The sequence below is a fragment of the Myotis myotis genome, unplaced genomic scaffold (assembly GCF_014108235.1).
Source record: "Myotis myotis isolate mMyoMyo1 unplaced genomic scaffold, mMyoMyo1.p scaffold_m19_p_2, whole genome shotgun sequence".
NCBI classification, from domain to species: Eukaryota; Metazoa; Chordata; class Mammalia; order Chiroptera; family Vespertilionidae; genus Myotis; species Myotis myotis.
Genome location: NW_023416324.1, coordinates 209999963 through 210019913, shown reverse-complemented (window position 1 = coordinate 210019913; position 19951 = coordinate 209999963). Strand labels below are relative to the sequence as shown.

The window sequence follows — 19951 nt, the reverse complement described above, 5'->3', positions numbered from 1 at the left end:
CTAACCACTTCCCTGCCAGCCTGGTCACCCCAACTGTCCTCCCCTACAGGCCTGGTCCCCCCCAGCTGACCTCCCCTGCTACCCTGGTCAACCTTAACTGTCCTCCCCTGCTGGCCCAGTTGCCCCCAACTGCCCTCCCCTGCTGGGCATCTTGTGACATGGGTGTGGACATCTTTGTGTTGGAGTGATGGTCAATTTGCATATTACCTCTTTATTAGATAGGATAGCAATCCATGTCAGAAGTCATGAAGCCCTTGATGGTTTGTTCTGGGGTGTTAGTGTAGCTCTGAGTTTGCAAACTAGGGTGTGTGTCAGAGAACAGCCAGGGGGTGGAGGAGACGTGGCTGAATGGAGCCAGGGAAGCCGAGAAAGCAGTTTCTAGGGAGAGCTGACCTGTGGACTCACAAGAGCACGCAGGGAGCCTGATGCTGTTCCCCTACTTTGCTGTTGGGTGAAGGGAAGGCATTTCAGAGGAGTCTGGGAGTAGGCTGCACACAGCCCACTGCTAGTCAAGACACCTGCTTCATCCAGGGTGCAGTGCCATCCTCAGCGTGAACAGGCAGCAAGGCGGCTCTGCATGCCTACTTAATATATAGTCCAACCCCATCACGGGCCACAGAAAGGCCCAGGATCAGCCAGGGAGGCAGTCATGAGGGAGACGCCTGCTCAGTCCCAGGAGGAAGGGCCAGATTTGTTTTGAACAGAATCACAGAAGCCAGATTGAACCATAAAAGTTATATGCCTGTTCTGTTATTAAAATGCTTAAGAAGTGACTCATTTGCAAACCAGTGTTCCTAAAAGTGTTTCAGGGCCTGATTTAAATACCCACTCAGTGGTAATGAGCAGCATCTATGTCTTTCCCATTGGTGTGCTGCTCAGACAGCAAGCTGCTCAGGTAGGTTACATGTGATCTTTCACTGCTGTTCTTGGTAGACACTGGCCCAGCAAGCCTTTTTCTTTTTAAGCAAACAGCACGAGGACACCAGCACTCTCCACTGAGCCCAGAGCACTGGCTCCCTGCCTCGGAGACTCAGAGCTGAAGGTCCGTAGGCTGCATATCCATGGCCCCCCCGCCCCCCGCAGGGGACGCTTCAGTCCACCCAGGCCATGCCCAGGCAGCGGCGAGTCCCCACCTGGTGCAGCCATCACGGCTGTGTGTGGAGGGCAACGAGGCCACACTAATGAGAGGAGGAAGGGGTAGATGCCAAGTAGATCAACAGTGACCCCAACTCTGGGCATCGTTGTCATGCCATGGGCTTCAAGATCCCAGCAGGAGCATAAGGCAGGCAGTGCCTGGCCACCCATACCCACGGCTGGGACTCTGCATGGATAGCCTGTTTCCTTGGCCCCTCAAAGCATCACTCCTGGGCCCTTTCAACCACAACCTGTGGCTGCCGGGCCCTCCACGACCTCCCCTGGGGGAGACAGTTTTCTCTCCTGTGTGGTACTTTCTCATCTTCCAGTGCTTTCCTAGCAAGAAGGTCGCTTGCCTCGGTGACATCTATACACCTCTCTGTTGTTAAGGGAGAAATGTGCTTGCACCAAGGATCTGGCCGCCATCCCTTCTCCTTTCCGACGTCTTTAGAATCTGCTCCCTTGTCTCCCAGCCTCCATGTGCTGGAGATGCAGAAGTCCGATGCCTTTCTCATTCTGAGATTTTCTATTTGAGCCAGGTTTCCCCACCCCTGGAAGCTTTAGTTGGATCTTCTTGTCCCAAGTGATGTTCACCATGGTCCCTGTGTGGCTCCTCTCAATCTGCAAAATGTCTTTCAGTCTGGGACAGTTCCTTGAATTATTTCCTTCTGTTTTCTTTTTCCTTTCTGGAGCTATTACTGGTCAGATATTAGAATCCAAGAAGTTTTTAGAATTGCAAGCACAAGAAACATGAAGAAAAATACATCATGGTGCATTTTTATGTCTAAAACAATATTGAAAATGAACAAAGACGGAGGACACACTTCCTGATTTCAAAACATACTAAAAAGCTACAGTAATGAAAAGAGTGTGGCTCCGGCATACGGATAAATGTATAGACCAATGCAATAGGATTGGGAGTCCATAAGTAAACCCATACGTCTATGGCCAATTGATTTTCAGCAAGAGTGCTGAGACCAGTCAATGGGGAAAGAATGTCTCTTCAACAAATGGATATCAACATAAAAGGATGACGTTGGACACCTCACACCACGTATAAAAATTAACACATAATGAGCCGACTAAGTTAAAAGTATAAAACGCTTAGAACTCCTACAACTGAATAAAAGACGATTTAAAAATGGGCAAAGAACTTGACTAGGCATTTCTCTCCAAAGAAGATATACAAATGAAAGGAAGCCCGATGTCATTGGTCATTAGGGAAAGGCAAATCAAGACCATGAGATGCCATGTCACATCCACTACCAGGGCAATGAAAAGAAAAGGAAATTAAGTATTGGCAAGGACAAGGAGAAATTGGAACCCCATGTATTGTGGTGGAATATAAAATGGTACAACTACTATGGGATACAGTCTGGCAGGTCTTTAATTAGCCATAGAATTAATTACACTACCCAGCAACCCCAGTCCTGGGTGTCCACCCAAAATTATTGAAAATAGTTATTCAAACCAATACTCATACATGAATGTTTATAGCAGCACAATTCACAATAGCCAGAGAGAGAGAATAACCTAAGTGTCCATCAATGATAAACAGATAAAATGTGGTATATCCACACAATGAAATATTCAGCCATAAAAAGGAATGAAGTACTGATACTTAACTACAAAATGAACCTTGAAAACGTGTTAAGTGAAATAAGCCAGACACAAAAGGCCAGATTGTATGATCCCATTTATCTGAAATATCCCAATAGGTAAATCACAGAGACATACTAGTAAAGCAGATTAGGCTGCCAGGAGGGAAGGGGGGGAGGGGAATGACTGCTTCTGGGGGTGATGAAAATGCTTTGAACTTGGCAGAGATGGATGTAATAAATGCCACTGAATTGTACATTTAAAATTTGTTCATTTTAGGTATGTGAATTTCACCTCAATTAAAAACCAAAATACTCAAGCCACTGTAACCAGCCCATCCCCGCGCAGAGTGCTGCTGTGTGAGGGTCACTGAATGGTCCTTACTTCCTGAGCCCCTTCTGCTGCTCCCCATCTGGATTCTTCTCCAGAAAAGGCACTTCCTTCTGCTTCCAGGCCATTCTGCCCCCATCATGCATGGGTCCATCCACCTGGCTGAGTTCCCTTTTAATAAGGTTTCCTTGTTGAAACATTTTTTAAGAGAAAGTTAAAAAGAAAAGCACATTTTAATAAACCATAGATTCATCCAAGTGTCAGGTGTTAAGGGAAACATTTCTGCTGGCCTTGGGCTAAGTACCCTAAACCTGCTCATTGCTGCCCATAGCAACAGGGCAGTCCCCAGCCCTGGGCAGTTAGAAGGCACACAGGCTTGTTTAGTGTTTGTGGGAGCAAAAGAGCAGGTGGCATGTGCGGGGTCAGAGCTGGACTACTCTGGATTCCAAGGCATTTGCTGACTTTGTCTTCTGGTCCCGCTCCCGGGCAGCCACAAAGTTCAGCAGGTCAATGGCGGTGACGACCCCGAACACCATCTGCCTCTTGCTGGACTTCCCGGGGCTGTGGTCTGAGGAGGGAATCAAGGCAGTAGGTTAAAGGCACCTCCACAGGGAGCTGCACCTACGCCCAGACACGGTCCGAGGCTGAACCAGAGTGTGGCCCTGGGGGACCAGCCTGCCCCTGCCCCAGTGCCTACAGGCACCTGTGTACTGTGGGAACCCAGGCAGCACCCACAGAAGCCCACCAACAGATGCCTCTGCTAACAGGAGCCATCTGGGCGAAGCTGCAGAGAGCAGGGTGCTAACCTTGCCAAGCCATACCCATTGGCCACACACCTGTGGTCTCTCTGGGTGCCCAACACTCAAGTCTTGGCATGAGATTCCAACACCAAGCACACCCACCAGCTACGTCGGCACACATCGATGGCCTGTGATTATCTTCAAACCCATGCTTTTCTTTGGGAATTAGAACGAATGCTGGCCCTGGCCCTGGCTCCCCAAAGAGCAGTGAGGATTGTTGAGGTAGTTCGACTTGACTGGCCTGGGGAATGCCCAGATTTGGTCAAACACTATTCTGGGTATTTCTAGATGAGATCATCAGTTGGATCGGTAGATTGCCCTCCCTGGTGTGAGTGGTGGACCTCATTTAACTAGTTGAAGACCTGAATAGGAGAAAAAAAAAAAAAGGCTCCCCATGTAAGAGGGGACTTTTCCAGCCTTTGGACTTGAACTGAAACATTGGCTCCTTCTGGGTTTTGAGTCTGCCCACTCCCCCTGCAGATCCTGGGACTTGCCAAACTAGTCATGTGAGCCAGTCCTAGTAAAATACAAATCTCTCTCTATACACACATCCCACTGGTTCTGTTTCTCTGGAGACCCTTGACTGGTCATCACGAAGCACAGAGAGCCAGGTGGAGCTGAGGGGTGGGAGGGAAGTGCCCAGGTCACATTTTTATCCCGCCAGACCCCATCCCAGCAATTTCACGGCCATCTGTCCCTAGGGTGGGGATGCGGCGAGACAGAGGAGCCAGGCACCCTGCTGGCCTATTCGGAGCACCTCAGGAAAAGACACGGGGAGCAAAGAGGAGACCAGCTCCCCACATTTCAGGGACTTCGAGGCCAAGTGGCACTTTGGAGAAGCGTGTCCCCTGCAGGGGAGGGTGTCTGTGCAGCCTCTGCAACCTGGCCCTCCAGAACCCCGGAGACTCATGCACAGAGGAGCTGGCCACCTTTGTAAAGGTCAGAGTCTGTTATGACCCCGCAGTTCTGCCAACAGCACGAAGACAGCAGTGGACACGGTATGGGGTGTACTGACCCTGAAATTGGGACTCACTCTGGGGGGTGATCATCTATGAGTAAATGTGAGGCAAGGAAGAACCTCCCACCCAAGCTCTCGGTCTGGGAGCCCGGATGCCCTCCTTTACCCTCAGAGCCGCAGAGCCATTTCCGAAAGGGAGACAGCGGGCGTACATACCTGCAGGCCCCCCCACCACTCCTGCCAAGGCCTGGTCCCGTGCTGTGGAGCCAAGGACGGGAGAGGGGTTAGGCTTGGCCACTCAGGTCCCGAGACGGCCCTCAGCTGGGTGTGGGCGGGATCCAGGGCACTCCCAATTCTGATTACGACCCTCACCCTTGTGGGCACCCAGGCCTGGCCCACAGAGGGGTTCCTGAGAACCGTGCCCAAGGCTGAGGATGGCTGAAAGTCACCACCACTGACTCCAAAAGCCTGTGAGGCTCCAGCGCCTCGCTGCCCCCCAGGCACTCGGCTGCAAAGCGCAGGCAGCAGCCTGGACCGGGCCTCAGGGGCCAGTGCCCTCAGGGCTCCCCCAGCCCTGCCCCCAGCCCCACTCACACTGGATCTGCTCGTGGACCACCAGGGCGAAGTGGTCCATCTCCAGGATGCGCGAGAGCATGCCCAGCGGGTCAGTCAGGCGGATCTGGAAGAGAGGCCGCGGTCAGCGCTCACCAGGCCCTCGGCGGAGAGGAGCGCAATGGAACCTGAACTGTTTGGACAGCACGTTCTCCTGGGGTCTCTCCTTGTTATGGGGAGGGAGGGGGCACAGCAGGAACCACATGACAGGTGATGGCATTGGGGATGAAATGGCACAAATATACGGATTCCGGTGACATGTCAGCTGTGGGGGGCGGAGGGGCGGGGGGAGGAAGGTCAAGTTATCTCCTAGGTCCTAGGTTTGGGCTCACTTTTAGTCCCACTCACTGGGAGGTTGGAGAAGGCAGGTGTGAAACGGGGACCAGGGAGAGGGGACGCCCCGATGGCACTGCCCTCAGGGACACACAGAGCAGGGTCCAGTCGGCTCTGCCCAAGCCTGTCAGAGGGAGGCCAACACTGTCTCAGAAGCGGAGGCTTCTCCCAGAACATTCTATTTATTAAATCACTGTGTGTGCCAGGTGTTCTTAAATGAATGCTTCACGGGGAAATGAGGGCCCGATGTTAGGAAACAGACCCCCAGGTGTGGCCAAAATACAGCAGGCGTGGGAGAGCCCTCACGGATGGGCCTTTCCCACCGGCTTCCCTGCAAAGCTGGGCAAATTCTCAGGTGTACAAGTTCGAGAGGGGCAGCCAGCACTAACCCAGCTGGCACGGGAGCGGTGCAGAGGGTCGGGGACCTGGCCCCCTTGCCCAGGAAGCGCTGTGCCCACTTACAAGGACAGAAGCGTGTCTTGGCACGCATGGCCCCAGTGAATGGGAGCTCATACCTGCTTGAACTGCTTGTAGATGACTTTGTGAACTTGGTCTGACGGCTGCACCTTCCCAGCGAGCAGGCATGACAGCATGTTCCCCAGAGTCACCATCCCCAGGATCACTCTGGGGGTGAGGGGTCGGGGAGGGTCAGTGCAGGGCCCTCCCTGAGACCGCAGGACCTGCCCACAGCCGTCCTCCCTCGGCGCCAGAATGCAGAATTCCTCTCAGAATTCAGCAGACACCTGCCGAGGGCCCAGGCGTGGCAGGAGGACAGTGATCAGATGCCCTGCCCTGGACCTGCCCATCCAGTGGCAGACAGTAAGCCAATGAGTCCTTTGGGTATTTCCATTTGACAAGTGTCAGTCAGGGGGCTATGAGACGTCTCCTCCCGGGCTCAGTGCAGTGGGTGGGACACGGGTTAACACGGCCACCCCCCGCCCAGCCAGTGCTCAGGAACATGTCCAGTGGGTGGCCCAGCGCTCTGGACATCCCTGAGGGACTGAGGTCAGACAGACAGACAGCCCTGTCCTGGGGTGTGGCCAAGACTGACCCCGATTCATCGACCACGGGCACCTGGTCGAAGCCCTTCTCCCGGAGGATCTCGATGGTGTGCTTGCAGGTGACCGTGGGCAGCACTGTCAGCGGAGTGGACAGGCTCAGCTCCTGGACTTTGAGGTGCCACCACCTGAGGGAAGAGGGCAGGGCAGGGAGGGCTGAGAGCCGGCAGGTGGGCGTCAAGGGCAACATCCCACAGGGAGACCGTGGGACCGACCAGCCAGGCATGGGACAGAGCACAGACACCCAGGTCCTGGGTGTGGCCCTGCTCAGAGATGTCCTCACCAGGGCTTCTTCATGGTGAGGTCCTCCTCCTTCAGGAAGCCCTTCTGCAGCATCCACCTGTCGCTCAGGAACTTGGACCTGGAGGCGTCAGGAGGTCAGCAGGGCCTGGCAGAGGGTCTCACCACCATCTCTGCCCACACCAAGGGGCACAGTCCCCACAGAAAGCCCAGGACCCTCCCCGACCCCATCAGTCCAGAAGAGACCCCATGTGGCTGGCTGGAGCTCCAGGAAGAGACCTGGGAACCAGACTGCAGAGCACCGTGGGAACTTCATGTCCAGGGGCATCTGGTCTACCAGGGAGGAGGCGCTCAGAGCACAGACGGTTCTGTCCTGGAACCTTTGCTGTCAGCCCCGTCGTGCTCCCTGGACGTCTCCTCCCCAGCCCTCCTCACTTCTGCTTTGCCAGAGGGAGCAGGGGAGCCTGACCCACTTGGGTCAAAGCCTCCAGACCAGGCCTTGGGGGCTGCCAGGGACCTGCTCTAAAGAGGTGGACTGAAAGAGGGGGTGGAGGGTTGTAAAGGGTAGGGGCAGCCAAATATATGGTGACGGAAGATGATTTGACTTTGGGTGGTGGGCACACAATGCAATATACAAATCATGTGTCACAGAAATATGCACTCGAAGCCTATCTGATGCTATTAACCAATGTCACCCAACAAGTTAAAGAAATAAAAATAAAGTGACATGTTGCATCCTCCAATAGGCCAGAAGGCAAGGTGGAGGGTGTGGCAGAGATGATGCTCAACTCAAAGAGTGGAAGACGAAAATAAAAATAAAAAATAAAATAAATAAATATAAAGGTGGCTTGAGGCCCCACGTAGTGGGGAGCAGATGACCCTACGCCCCAGTGAGCAAGACCGGCCTGAACAGCAGGCCAAGAAAACTCGCGCTCAGGAGCCGTGGGTGGAGGCCTGGCTGGGGGGAGGGGGGTGCAGAGCTTGCAGGGCCCCTGGCTCCACCCCGAATCCCTGCTGTCAGATCTCAGGGGAGATCCAGTGGCGTAACCACAGCATCCCCTTGGCGGAGCCAGGGAGGGACAGGCCTGCAGGTGGGAGGAGGGAGGAGGGTGGAGGCTTCTTACATGTAGTTGCGGACAGAGTCGGGCAGAATCACCACGCAGCGCTGGCCCTCCCGCAGCTCCTGGGCCGCCTTCACGGCCACCGACATGGCGCTGCCAGAGCTGCCACCTGCCGAGAGGGCCGGAGTCAGACCCAGGCCCACGGGTCAGAGGGAAGTGAGCCGGCAGGAGCCTGGTCCCATCTCCTCACCATGAAGCGCTGGAGATGGACACCCTCCAGCCTCTCCCAGCACCCGCCCTGCTTTAGACCCCCATTGACGGGGAGCCCCCCCAAAGGACAATGCTGGAGGGCGACTGAAAAAGCCAGGTGTCCTGAGATCGCTGGCCCCAAAACAAATACACCAATCACAGTGCTGCCAGGCCTCCTCTCAGCGGCCACCCCCCCCCCCCCCCCCCCCACTGGTGACTGCGGGAGCAAAGCCAACAGCTGCTTCCTCTTTCCGTCAAGCTCTAGGCTCCCCAGGCCTTTCCAGGACCTCGTGCCACGCCCCGCGCTCCGGTGGTTAAACACAGGAAACAGAGCATGCGGCTGCAGGGACCCCAGGACCCCAGACCTCTGGCCACACGGGGAAGGGGCACTCCTATCCCGCCTGGGGAGTGACCGCCCATCTGAGGACAGGCCAGCTGATCTCCTCGGGTTGGAGTGGACGGACGGCACCCGGGCAGCCCCAGAATGAGGGTGCCCTTTACAAATCTGGACTGGAAGCTGGCAGAAGGCAAGCGCCCCCGTGTCGTCTGCACCCCGGCCGCCCAGCACCTGCCCGCCACTCACCGCACAGCAGTCCCTCCTGCGCAATCAGCATGCGGGCAAAGGCAAAGGACTCCTCATCGTTGCACTTGAACCACTTGTCCACCACCTGCGGGCAGGACCAGACTGCCGGCTCCAGGAGGCGCTCGGGCAGGTGTGCGGTTGGGGTGGGGGCCCCACAGCCGTGTTCACAACCTCACGGACGCCCTCAGTCCAGGAAGATGTGACCCTTAACGGGCACAGCCCGGCACCTTCTCCGGAGTCTGAGACTCATGTCTACAAACCTGGAACTTCCTACCTCTCCCTGGTCCATCACATTGTGCACGTGGCAATTATACTGCCCGCTGGCTCCCGCGGCACAGCCGTATGTCCTGTGGCTGGACTCTGTGTCCCTCAGAACGAAGCCCCTTGTGGGTCCGTAGGAGGCCGTTCTGGGGTCCTTACCTCTCCGTTTCCCCTGCTCTACTGCCAGAGCTCCCACCTCTGCAGGGGCCTGCTCTGTGCCCCCGGCCAGACCTCAACTGCTGGGAGTCTTTGCCCAGTGGGTTCATGTCACTACTTGGATATGGCGCGGCCTGCCACCTGGTCCTGACCTTGGACCTACCGTTCCTCTACCTGCTCGTATAGGGTCATGTTTCTCCTTTCTGCCCCAACAGGAAAGCCAGGCCGGTGCCGGGGTCAGCCAGCCATGCAGACGTGCAAGCTGGTTAAAGGGCGAGCCCTGAGGACCGGCCGCGATCACTGCGGCCCCACCTACCGTCCGGTCCAGCACCGTGGGGATGAAGTCATAGCCAATGCCCTCCACCTCGTAAGCCGTCAGCTCCGTCCGGTTCAGCTCCTCGGGCTCAGCAAGGATGGAGCCTTCGGGATCCACCCCGATGATCTACAGCGGGGAGACCGTCAGGGCTCGTGCCCAGCAAGTCTAATGTGGATGTTCCCGCCCTCATCGGGGCCAAGACCACCCCGGATGGGCACCTGTTGATGATCTGCCCGTGGGATGCAGGTCTCGTGCCCGGCTCTGGGGCAAGACTAGAAACCCAGAAACCTGGGAGCCAGGGTGATTCCAACTCAGGGGCAGCTGGGGGAAGGGGTTCCCGGGGCAATTCCTCTGCACAGAACTACAGGACAGCCTGGCACAGGCCCTGGGGGGCAGTGGGGCCTGGAGAACAAGGCGCAGTGCTGGGCACTGACCTCCTCCTGGGCTCAGCACCACCCGCCAGATATTTCTAGGAGCCCCCACCCCAGGCCCCTCAACTCCAGGCCCCTCCCTCTCAGAGCCCCAGATGGGGCAGACGCAGGACCTGAGCCTAAAAGCTTAGATTCACAGTGACCCTTGGGGGCCACCCAAAATAACTCCCACCCCGTCATCTGGTCGCTGGATTCCTCGCTCCCGGGCAGGGCCCGCAACCCCCTGGCCGCCCTGGGGCACTCACTTTGCATCCAGGACACTTCTCCTTTAGCTTCCTGGCGATGCCTGTGATGGTGCCACCTGTGCCCGCCGAAGCCACCAGCATGTCCAGCTTCCCTGATGGGGGAGAAGCCGTATCAGGAAGAACGTTCTAATAATAAGTGAAAACTTCCTCGACCGAGATGAAGGCAGGTTATCAAAAAGGTCAGACTGTTCCGTTTCCACGGCTCTCATCACTGTGCTTTATCCTTAAGAAGCATCCATCACCGGGTCACAGGGCCGCGAGCTTCATTTACGTCTCGGCCCCGGGACCTATGTGGTGTAAGGCCCGCCAGGCGGTGCAGGAAGGACAGATGCGGTGGCTGCCTGGGGGGGACGGGGCACAGGGAGGCTCCTCATGATGCACTTTCTTTTTCTTTTTTTTTTAAATATACTTTTATTGATTCCAGAGAGGAAGGGAGAGGGAGAGAGAGAGAGAAACATCAATGATGAGAGAATCATTGATTGACTGCTCCTACACACCCCACCCTGGGGATCGAGCCACAACCCAGGCATGTGCCCTTGACCCGGAATCGATCCAAGACCTCCTGTTTCATAAGGTGACACTCAACCACTGAACCACACCAGCCAGGCATGGTGCACTTTCTTCTGCTGTTTGCTTTAGACGATGACAAAAAGGTAACTAAATTGTGCAGGAAACAGAATAAACCACTCGGGCTTGGTTCAGAAATCATCTGGGCTCTCCCGCTGCGGAGCGCCAGCCCAGGCACCCTGCAGACAAGTCCACGCGGGCCCCATGCCGAGGCGGAGGGCTGTTTTTGCCAAATGAGAGAATTCTCACACATAAAACTTCGGTGAGCAAATGCCTGGATCTCCCTACCTGGCTCCTGGGCATGGACGGAGCTGCACTTAAGCCAATGCCAGCACTAGACTCCCAACAGGAGTCCAGGGTGCCAACCCCCTGGCAGAATCCCCTCATCTCTCTCAGGGAAACAGCCCTTCAGAAGGCATCACAGCCCCATGGCCTTGGCACCAGTTACGTGGCAACGTTCCAGGGAGCCTCACGTCTGTATGGAGAGTAAGCTAATCATTGGCATTACCATCCAAGCTCGGAGACGGGAAAACCTGAACGTGGAATTCAAGGCCCAAGTCAGGGCTTGATGCCTAGTGCCATTCAGCAACGTGAAGTCCCAGCTGTGAGCCCAGCCCAGCCAAGGACAGACTCACTCCCTGCACTCAGGAGCTTCTGCAGCTGGGCAGACAAATATGCCTGCCTGATACTGTGCAAGAGAGCACAACAGAAGCAGAAACCACTCTAGAGAAATGCTCTGGATAGCACTTCACAGAGAGGGGACATTTGCTCTGGGTTTTGAAGGATGAATAGGAGTTTACCAAAGAGCAGGTAAGTGACTTGTACCCTCTCAGGCACCCAGGGAGAGCGGCAGTGAAGGGGAGAGGGGTGAGGATGGACGCACACACCGTCACACTGCTGTAGGATCTCCTCGGCCGTGCTGTCGTAGTGAGCAATGGGGTTGTTGACGTTGCGGTACTGCACGGAGAGAGCAAAGGGGCTGTGAGAGGAAGTCAGAGACACTGAAATGGCAGCAGGCACAGGGCTGCAGGCAGCTTAGGAGCCTCAACAGACACAAAACATTAAACCCAGCTCTTCAGATGTGATTTCTGAATAATCCAGGAGCAAATAAGTGAGACAGAAGAGCTTCCAGTAAAAAAGCTTTTCAGACCCTCAGAGGGCTTCCGGGGTCCTCAGCAAAGGGCATGCCCACCCGACGCGATGAACTGAGGCGCTGGCCGCACGCTGGAGGTCCTCTCCAGCCGGGAGAAGCCCCTGACACGTGCCACTTCCTGTCAGTCATCTCAGCAGCCCCCATTCCCTCTGCAAAGGTGGCACCACCCCACCCCTGACACAGCCCCCAGGAGTGCCCACTGGGTCCACACTCTGAACGCACATTTGCACCCGTACCAGCCTCACCTGGTCCAGGATGTGGGAATTGGGGATCTCGTTCTTCAGCCTCCACGCCACCCCCACGTGTGACTCGGGGGAGTCGAACCTGGCGTTGGTGGGCGTCCTCACGATCTCAGCCCCCAGCGCCCGCAGGACGTCTACCTGCAGAGCAACATCGAGCGTTTACCCACCTGCCAGGCCTTCTGAGCTGGGGGAGGGGTCCCAGGAGGCAGGCCCACCACCCACCTACCTTCTCCATGCTCATCTTCTCCGGCATCACGATGATGCAGCGGTAGCCCTTCACCGCAGCTGCCAGGGCCAGCCCGATCCCTGGCGAAGACATGGTGAGACCCTGCCCTGGGCACCTGCAGCCCATGGAGAGGGCACTACAGGATTCCCCAAAGCCCCACACTGTCCCCTCTGTCCTCAGAGCTAAGAGAGAATGCGGAGATGAAACAACAGGGAGTGTGCTCACAAGGAAGAAAAGCCAGGTGCAAACACAAGCGCCAATTCCTCCAGCTTTTGCTGGGTGCCCACGGCTCGATGTGGGTGCGTGAGGACCACAGCGGGCAGAGCAAACACTGTGGGCTGAGGGTGGGCACCCGTGGTCCTTGAAGGAAAGGGAGAGTGGCCTGAAGGCAGGCAGACACCAGCAGGGCGGCCTCCCTGGTCACAAAGGGGTCAGGGCCACTGTCCAGATGGCAGAACTTCGAGCCAAAGAGGATTGGAGTCGTAAGATCCAATGGAATCTGCCCGACTGGGCTTCAGACTGGCTGGGGACCAAGCACCCCTCCTTCTGTCTGGTTTCTCCCTTTGAACAGGGGTGTCCGTCCTATGCCTGTCCCACCGCTGCACTGGAATCCCATGACCCGTCGGGTTTCACAGGCTCACTGTGGAGAGGACCCTGCCAGGAGGACTCTCCCCGATGCCTGGTGGAGATGGGACCTCGGACTGCAGAGATGATGCTGGAAGGGACGGATTTGTTGGGGCCACTGGGATGATTAGCATGTGAGAAGGGCATGGATTTGGGGGCCAGGTGGCAGCGCTATGGGCTGAATTGTATCCTCTGAAAGTCCCACCCCCATCACCTCAGAAAGCAACTGTTTGGAGATGGTCTTTGAAGAGGGGAGAAGGTTAAATGAGGTCACGGGTGGTTCCTAATCCGTAGGACAGGCGTCCCCAGAAGAAGGGAGGAGGACACAGACGTGGAGAGGGGTGGCCGTGTGAGGACGCAGGGAGGAGAGGACTCAGGAGGAGCCAGCCCTGCAAATCCCTGACCTGGGCCTTACCCTCCAGGACGGGGAGGGACTGAGGTGCTGGTTAAGCCGCCCCTCGGTGGTATCTGCTATGGCAGCTGGAGGAATCGAAGACAGATTTGCACTCTCAGGGGTAGCCGCCCACGGGAGCATCGGACATCATCAACGCAGGCCTGACTGCGAGATGCCGGAGGAAGCGGCACAACACGCAGCTGCTGGCGTGCACCGAGCTGAGCAGACTGCGGGAAGAGCCGCCGGCCAGGCCAGCGCAGCAGCCGCGGGTCACCCCAGCCCGGGCCCGGGCCTGTCCAGCGCTCACCTGTGTTCCCAGACGTCGGCTCGATGATGGTGTCCCCGGGCTTCAGGATGCCGGCGCGCTCGGCCTCCTCCACCATGCGCTGGCTGATGCGGTCCTTCACGCTCCCGCCCGCGTTGAAGAACTCACACTTGGCCACTGGGAGCCGGAGACAACCATGAGACCGGAAGGCCCCGGATCCCTATCTGTCCCCTCCCCACTACCTGATCCAGCTTGATGCAGGGCGAGGCCTGGTCTTCGCTGGTTCTATACATCGGCCCCCTCTCCCCTCCACCCACCACCCCAGCTGGCGGGGCCATGCAGAGGACCACGTGGCACCTCCGAGGGAATGAGACAGAGGCGCCTGCAGGAGCCCCACTGGGCGGATGGGTCAGACCCCTCCCGCAGTCCCAACAGGAGCTTGCTGGGCAGACAGCGGTCTTGAGCCCCATGCGCCCGCAAGGCCCAGCCACACCCAGCGGCCCCTGCCAGACAACTTGGTGCCCCGAAGCCACGGTGCCCGGATCACACCCCAGACCAGGCCCCCAAACCCTCCACCCCCGCCTCCCACGCCCAGGCGCTTCTACCCTCTGCCGCGCTCCCTGCCCAGCAAACACGCTGCCCTTTCCTGGGCCGAGGCCTCTGCTCTGCTCTTTCCTTAGGACGACTCCCGCCCGCCTCCTAAGAGTTTGCAGTGTTTGCAGGAGGAAGGTGCTGCCCCGAAAGGGATCTGAAGACTCTGAAGACCTGGGCCAGCCTACGACACCCACAGCCCCCCAGCCCCCAGCCCCCGCGGGGCGAGCGCAGGAGGGGGAAGCAGGTACTCACGCAGCTCACACTTCAGGCCAAAGTTCTTCCCGATCTTATTGATTCTCACCATGGGGGTATCTCCAATTTTCTTCAGGATATTTGGCAAGATTTTGGGCGACTTTGCCCTAAAACAGAAGAGCCCATGATTATTCAGAAAAACAAAAGGATACCAGCCGTGGCAGGACAGCACATCGAAGAACTGCCCTGGCCGGTGGCTCAACTGGTTGGAGTGTCGTCTCATATATCAAAAGGCTGCCGATTGGGCCAGGCCGGTGGGGTGTGGCGCAGTGGCTGACCATCACACTATGAGCCAGGAGGTCATGGTTCGATTCCCAGTCAGGGCACATGCCTGGGATGTGGGCTCGACCCCCCAGTGAGGGGCGTGCAAGGGGCAGCCGATCAATGATTCTCTCTCACTGATGTTTCTCTCTCTCTCCCCCCCTCTCCCTTCCTCTCTGAAGCAATCTTAAAAATATACATATGTTTTAAAAAGGTTGTGGGTTCAATCCCCAGGGGCCCTGAGACAGGTAAAACATGCTGCCTTCCACCCGGGGGTCCAACCACGCAGCCACGCAGGCATCCAGCTGCCCCCTCCACTGTGGAAGGGGCTGAAGGGACAGCCAGGCCAGAGGCAGGCGTCAGGGTGAGGGGAGAGCCAGGCTGGGGCCAAGGGCTCCTGACCCCACTTTGGAGGCCAGGTTCCTGGGGCCACGCCGGGGTTGGTTCATTAACTAGTTAAAGCCAAGGCCGGACAGAGGTAAACACCTGCACCGTCACGTGACCGTGGCGAAGGTCACACCAGCCCAGCAGGCGTTGTGGTGGCCAGAGCGGGCTGAGGCCCACCCACCGCTAGGCAGGGGGTGGGCAGGCAGAGAACCCGGGTTCCTGCCTCTGTCACCTGAGAATCTTGCCTGCGGTCATCAGGGCAGGCGGGGCGGGGGGGGGGGGGGGGGGGGCATTTACCGGAGGTGGCCCTGGGGTCACCTTCTCTCAATGGCTTCCACTGTGACAGCCCCAGAGGCCTCCAGGACAACCCCACGGGTGCTTAGAATAACCCCACACTCCTTACCAGAGCCAGGGACCTGCCTGCCCCACCCCCTGAGGCCCCTCCACTCACTTGGCTGCTTCCACTCCAGCCCTCGTTGTAAGCCCACCCCACCTCGGAACCGCCTGGAACCCCCTTTCCCAGATACCCACACTTCCAGCACCTTCTGCCTATGCAGGTACCAGCCCCAAGGCCTTCCCCTAGCCAGGTCACCTCTGCCTCCCAATCAGGAACCCCAAGGGCCGTTTCCTCTGGGGGGACCTTGGTCTGGTGTCCCCCCTAGCAGGTAAGCTCCTGCCTGACCTGGGCCCGAGCCCAGCTCCCTTATAACCGGGTACCTGACCTAGGACAGGGGTGTAGGGCTCAGCTTCCAGATGGGATTAGCCCATCAGGGCTTTGCAGGACGGGTGTCTAGGCCAGGGTGGGAGGGGCAGGTGTCACGCTGTCTCACAACCTGGAGAGAAGAGTGTCCTTTCCGCCCCAGGATCCAGGCTGAGGTCACCCACCCTCCTCGGAAACCTGGTCTCTTCCCTGCCCGCCCCCAGCAGCCACACCCCAGCCGTCACTCACTGCTTCATTTGTTTTGGCACCGAGGGCTCATCCTGTTTGGCCAGGGGCCCGTTTGGCCTCCTAAGCACCCAGCACTGAGGTCTGTTTAGTGCTTGAGCCTCTGGGTTTGTAAATTTCCATTCCTATTTATTGGCCCCACAGAGGAGTACACCCCTTTCTCCACCCCCAGTTCTGATCTTAAAATCAATAACCGTGAATGTTGGTATAGCAGGTTATACAGAATAAGAATCAAATAGCTAAAGCCCAGCTGGCAGGGCTCAGGACTGGGTGTCAACCTATGAACCAGGAGGTCAGGGTTCGATGGTCGGGTTGTGGGCTCAATCCCCATTGTAGGGCGTGCCAGAGACAGCTGATCAATGATTCTCTCTCATCATTGATGTTTCTCTCTCTCCCTTTCCCTCTTCTCTGAAATCAATAAAAATATATTTTAAAAAAAAAGAAGAATCAAACATCTGAAAAAATAGTCTTTGACTCTGAAAGATTATACTATGGAAATAAAGATAACCCTAAAACTCAGTGAGCTCAATTTAAGTTTCCCAATGGGTCGGGGGGGTTGTCTTTTTTTCCCTTGGCCGGATAGATCAGGGCACCTAGAACAGGGTACAACATACAGTAGGTGCTTAATAAAGATGGACTGACTACATGAATGTATATGGTTTCTATTGCAGTTGTTCGGAACGAGATAACGGCTACATCTAAATCCCGTTGGAGGGCTTAAAAATTGTGGTTTATTCATCCAACAGTCTCTGTCCAACCTCAAAAAGAGGTCTCTATTGAAAAACAGTCATGGCCAGGAAGAATGTGTACGGCTTAGAGTTAAGAAGAGAGGTGCCGGTGTGAACCTAACTGCTGAAAACATGCACTCGCCTCAAACCCGTGTGTGCAGCCCTCGGCCCTGCGTTAGAAGCCTCACCGCTCCCCGTCACCCAGAGTGTGTGGCATGGGCACTTCCATCTATGGTTTCAGCATCTGCTCTTGTTGGGCACTGACCCAGGTGCTGGCTGCAGTGCAAACCAGCCCTGGCCTCTCTGAGCCTTGGTGGACTGATCTACACAGCACCCCCATCCAGCAGCTCACCACCCGTCACAGTGACTGCAAGGGGGATGGGTCACACCCCAAGTGCACATGGCTCCTCCCCTCCGGGTGGGAACAGGGACTTACAAGGCCGTGTGGTGATGGGGAGAGTCGGTGATGGGCCTGCCCAGCTTCCAGGAGCACCTGCTCGGGGCATCAGGCCGGATCCACAGGTGATCCTTGGTGTCCTTGTCCCCTGCGGGCCCCTGCTCCAGGCTCCTTTTGGCTGAGTGTGTCCCGGAGAGGTGGGGGCACCCTGCCACCCCCTCTTTTGTTTGGAATGTCTCAGAAGACATGCTTCGCTCTATCAGAGGAACGGGAAAGAGAAGTCATTGGTTCAGGCCGTTCCCAAACGCTGCAGAAGAGCCTGCTCTGATGCGGCTGGGCCCAGGGGCTGCTGCTCGCCCTCCCGCCAGCCCGCCCGCCCTCTCTGGGTGCAGGGCTCCACACATTCAGGGGCTCGGCAAGAACAGGCATAAAAGCACAGGCACCAAGTGCTCGGACAAGTATGGTGGTTTCTCTAAAGGTTAAGTAGCCTGGCCGGCATGGCTGGTGGCTGAGAGTCGGCCTGTGTATGAACCAGGAGGTCACGGTTCAATTCCCAGTCAGGGCACAGGCCCGGGTTTGCAGGCTCCATCCCCCGAGTGGGTGTGCAGGAGGCAGCCAATCAATGATTCTCTCTCATCACTGATGTTTCTCTCTCTCTCTCTCCCTTCCTCTCTGAAATCAGTAAACAAACAAACAAACAAAGTTAACTACCCCACAATTCTACTCCTAGGCATCTATCCAAAAACATGGAAACAGATATTTGCACACCACATTCATAACAGCACTATTCACAACAGCCAAAATTCGCAAAGCAAGGGCCGTCTATGAATGAATGGCTGTACAATGTGTGGTATATTCACGCGATGCAGTATTCTGTGGCCAAGCCCTGGCTGATAACTGGAACAGAGCCTTCCTTCCCTCTGTCCTGCACCCGGCCCCTGGGGAGGTGATTCTCCCATTTTGCCGGAGGCTCCCCACCTCACAGCCTGCAGCACCCTGGCCACAATCCTACGGAGACCGGCCCAGCCTACACAGGCACCTCCTTCTTGGCAACCGGCCTCACCCTGGAGCAACCTCCAGCAAGGTAAGGGGCTGATGGGAAATGGATTGAAATCAATCTGGTCCGCAGAACCCAAAGGCACTCTGCTTGGCAACATGGGTCTGAACCCGCAGGCTCTGCCCTGCATTGCAGGACTGAGCTTCCGGGGCTGCTGCGGACCAGGGGGGACGCACGTGCGTGGTGGGGAGGCGGGCTCACTCCTCTCTCACCTGAAACCGCAGACCCTTCGGGGTCACCGTTAGGTCTGATCGAATAATGGAATGGATACCCCTCCCCCCCAACTGGCTTTTCAGGCCATTTCACTATGGACATTCCCTTTGCTGCGACCACATTCTGGGTCTGCACAGAGAACTGTCCGCCCAGAAAAAGCCCGCCAAAAGTCCTTTAAAAGCCGCTGACTCCCATCCAGGCCCGGCCACCTGGTGTGCGGATGATGGGATAACTTCGCCATCCCGCACCACTCCGGCCTCCCGCGTTCCTCCTTCGGGGACCTGACAGTCCGGGTGCACCCAAGGGCGTCCGCACTCGCGCACCCGTCAGCCCCCCGGGGCGCGTTAGGGCCGAGGGCGCAGATGGTAGCAAACTCGTCTTTTACGGCGAGAATGTCCAGGTGGGAGACCGCGACCCCTCAGCAGATCTGGACACCGCGGGTCACCGGACTCCGGGGGGAGGGGGGGGCTCTTGGGGACACAGTTTGGGATAAATACGCCCACTACTCCTGAGCTAAAGTTTTGCGTTCCCGCCCCGCCCCCACCTGACGCCGCGCAGCTACACCGACATTCACCCCCAGCCCCTGCCCCTAAGGAGCAATTTCCCACCCGAAATGACGCGAAAAACCAATGATGAACGACGGGCCTATTACAGCTCATCTCCCCAAAATGCACCCCCCACACCGGGTCCCCGCGGGGCGCTCCCAGGCTCGCGGCCCCGCGCCCTCTGCAGTCGGAGTTGAGGTCCGGGCCGGGGCCACGTGGGCACCGAACCCCGGCTTCAGGGCGGTCCCGGGGGCCGGGGAGGGGTCGCCGGCTCAGCTCCGCCGCGAGCGGCTGCAGATGATGCAACTCCGGCGGGGGTGGGGACCTGGGACCCCGGGCTGGGCCGGGCTGGGCCGAGCCGAGCTCACCTGGACCGAGCGCGGGGAGGAGGCGAGTGGGGAGCGTCCGATCGCGGGGAGCGGCGGCGAGACCAGCGGGGCCTGGAAGACGCGACCCTCAGCGCGGGCGGCACTCTGACCCCGCGGCCGAGCGTGGCTGGAGGACGATTGGCCGAAGGCGGGGGCGAGGCCCAGCGCCCGACCAATCCGAGTGCGGAGCGCCCGCCCGCCGCCCCGCCCCCGCCCGCCCTCGCCCTCGGGAGGGGGGTGGGGGAGGGGGATGGGCAGGGCCGCTCCTCTCCTCCCGCCCCCTTGGCGGCCCCGCGGGCTGGGGGTCCCACCCTACGCCCGACCCAGGACCCGCTCGCCCCACCCCCTCCCGCTGTTCAGCCGCGG

At 57.6% G+C, this 19951-nt stretch overlaps 1 protein-coding gene across 2 annotated transcripts; it reads right to left on the bottom strand.

Moving 5' to 3' along the window:
- Positions 1 to 3277: 3277 nt before the first annotated feature.
- Positions 3278 to 19735, bottom strand: CBS (cystathionine beta-synthase). 2 transcript variants are annotated; one of them, XM_036351435.1, is made up of 17 exons: positions 19586 to 19735; positions 17442 to 17658; positions 14684 to 14790; positions 13880 to 14014; positions 12555 to 12634; positions 12332 to 12466; positions 11821 to 11890; positions 10367 to 10458; positions 9691 to 9816; positions 8958 to 9042; positions 8189 to 8294; positions 7108 to 7185; positions 6818 to 6952; positions 6282 to 6390; positions 5416 to 5500; positions 5038 to 5079; positions 3278 to 3631 (listed from the first exon to the last, which is right to left on the bottom strand). In XM_036351435.1, exons 2-17 carry the CDS (start codon positions 17648 to 17650, stop codon positions 3486 to 3488), a joined length of 1740 nt encoding a protein of 579 aa, XP_036207328.1. In that variant the 5' UTR covers positions 17651 to 17658; positions 19586 to 19735; the 3' UTR covers positions 3278 to 3485. The 2 variants fall into 2 exon arrangements, with proteins under 2 accessions (XP_036207328.1, XP_036207329.1); XM_036351436.1 differs by lacking the exon at positions 5038 to 5079.
- Positions 19736 to 19951: the final 216 nt, after the last annotated feature.

Coding starts and splice junctions, on each gene's coding strand:
- CBS (XM_036351435.1), bottom strand. CDS start 17,650: ATGTCTTCTGAGACATTCCAAACAAAAGAGGGGGTGGCAGGGTGCCCC. Junction 5,501..6,281: donor TCTACAAGCAGTTCAAGCAG/GTATGAGCTCCC, acceptor CCTCTCTTCCAG/ATCCGCCTGACTGACCCGCT. Junction 5,080..5,415: donor GGTCCACGAGCAGATCCAGT/GTGAGTGGGGCT, acceptor TTGGCTCCACAG/CACGGGACCAGGCCTTGGCA.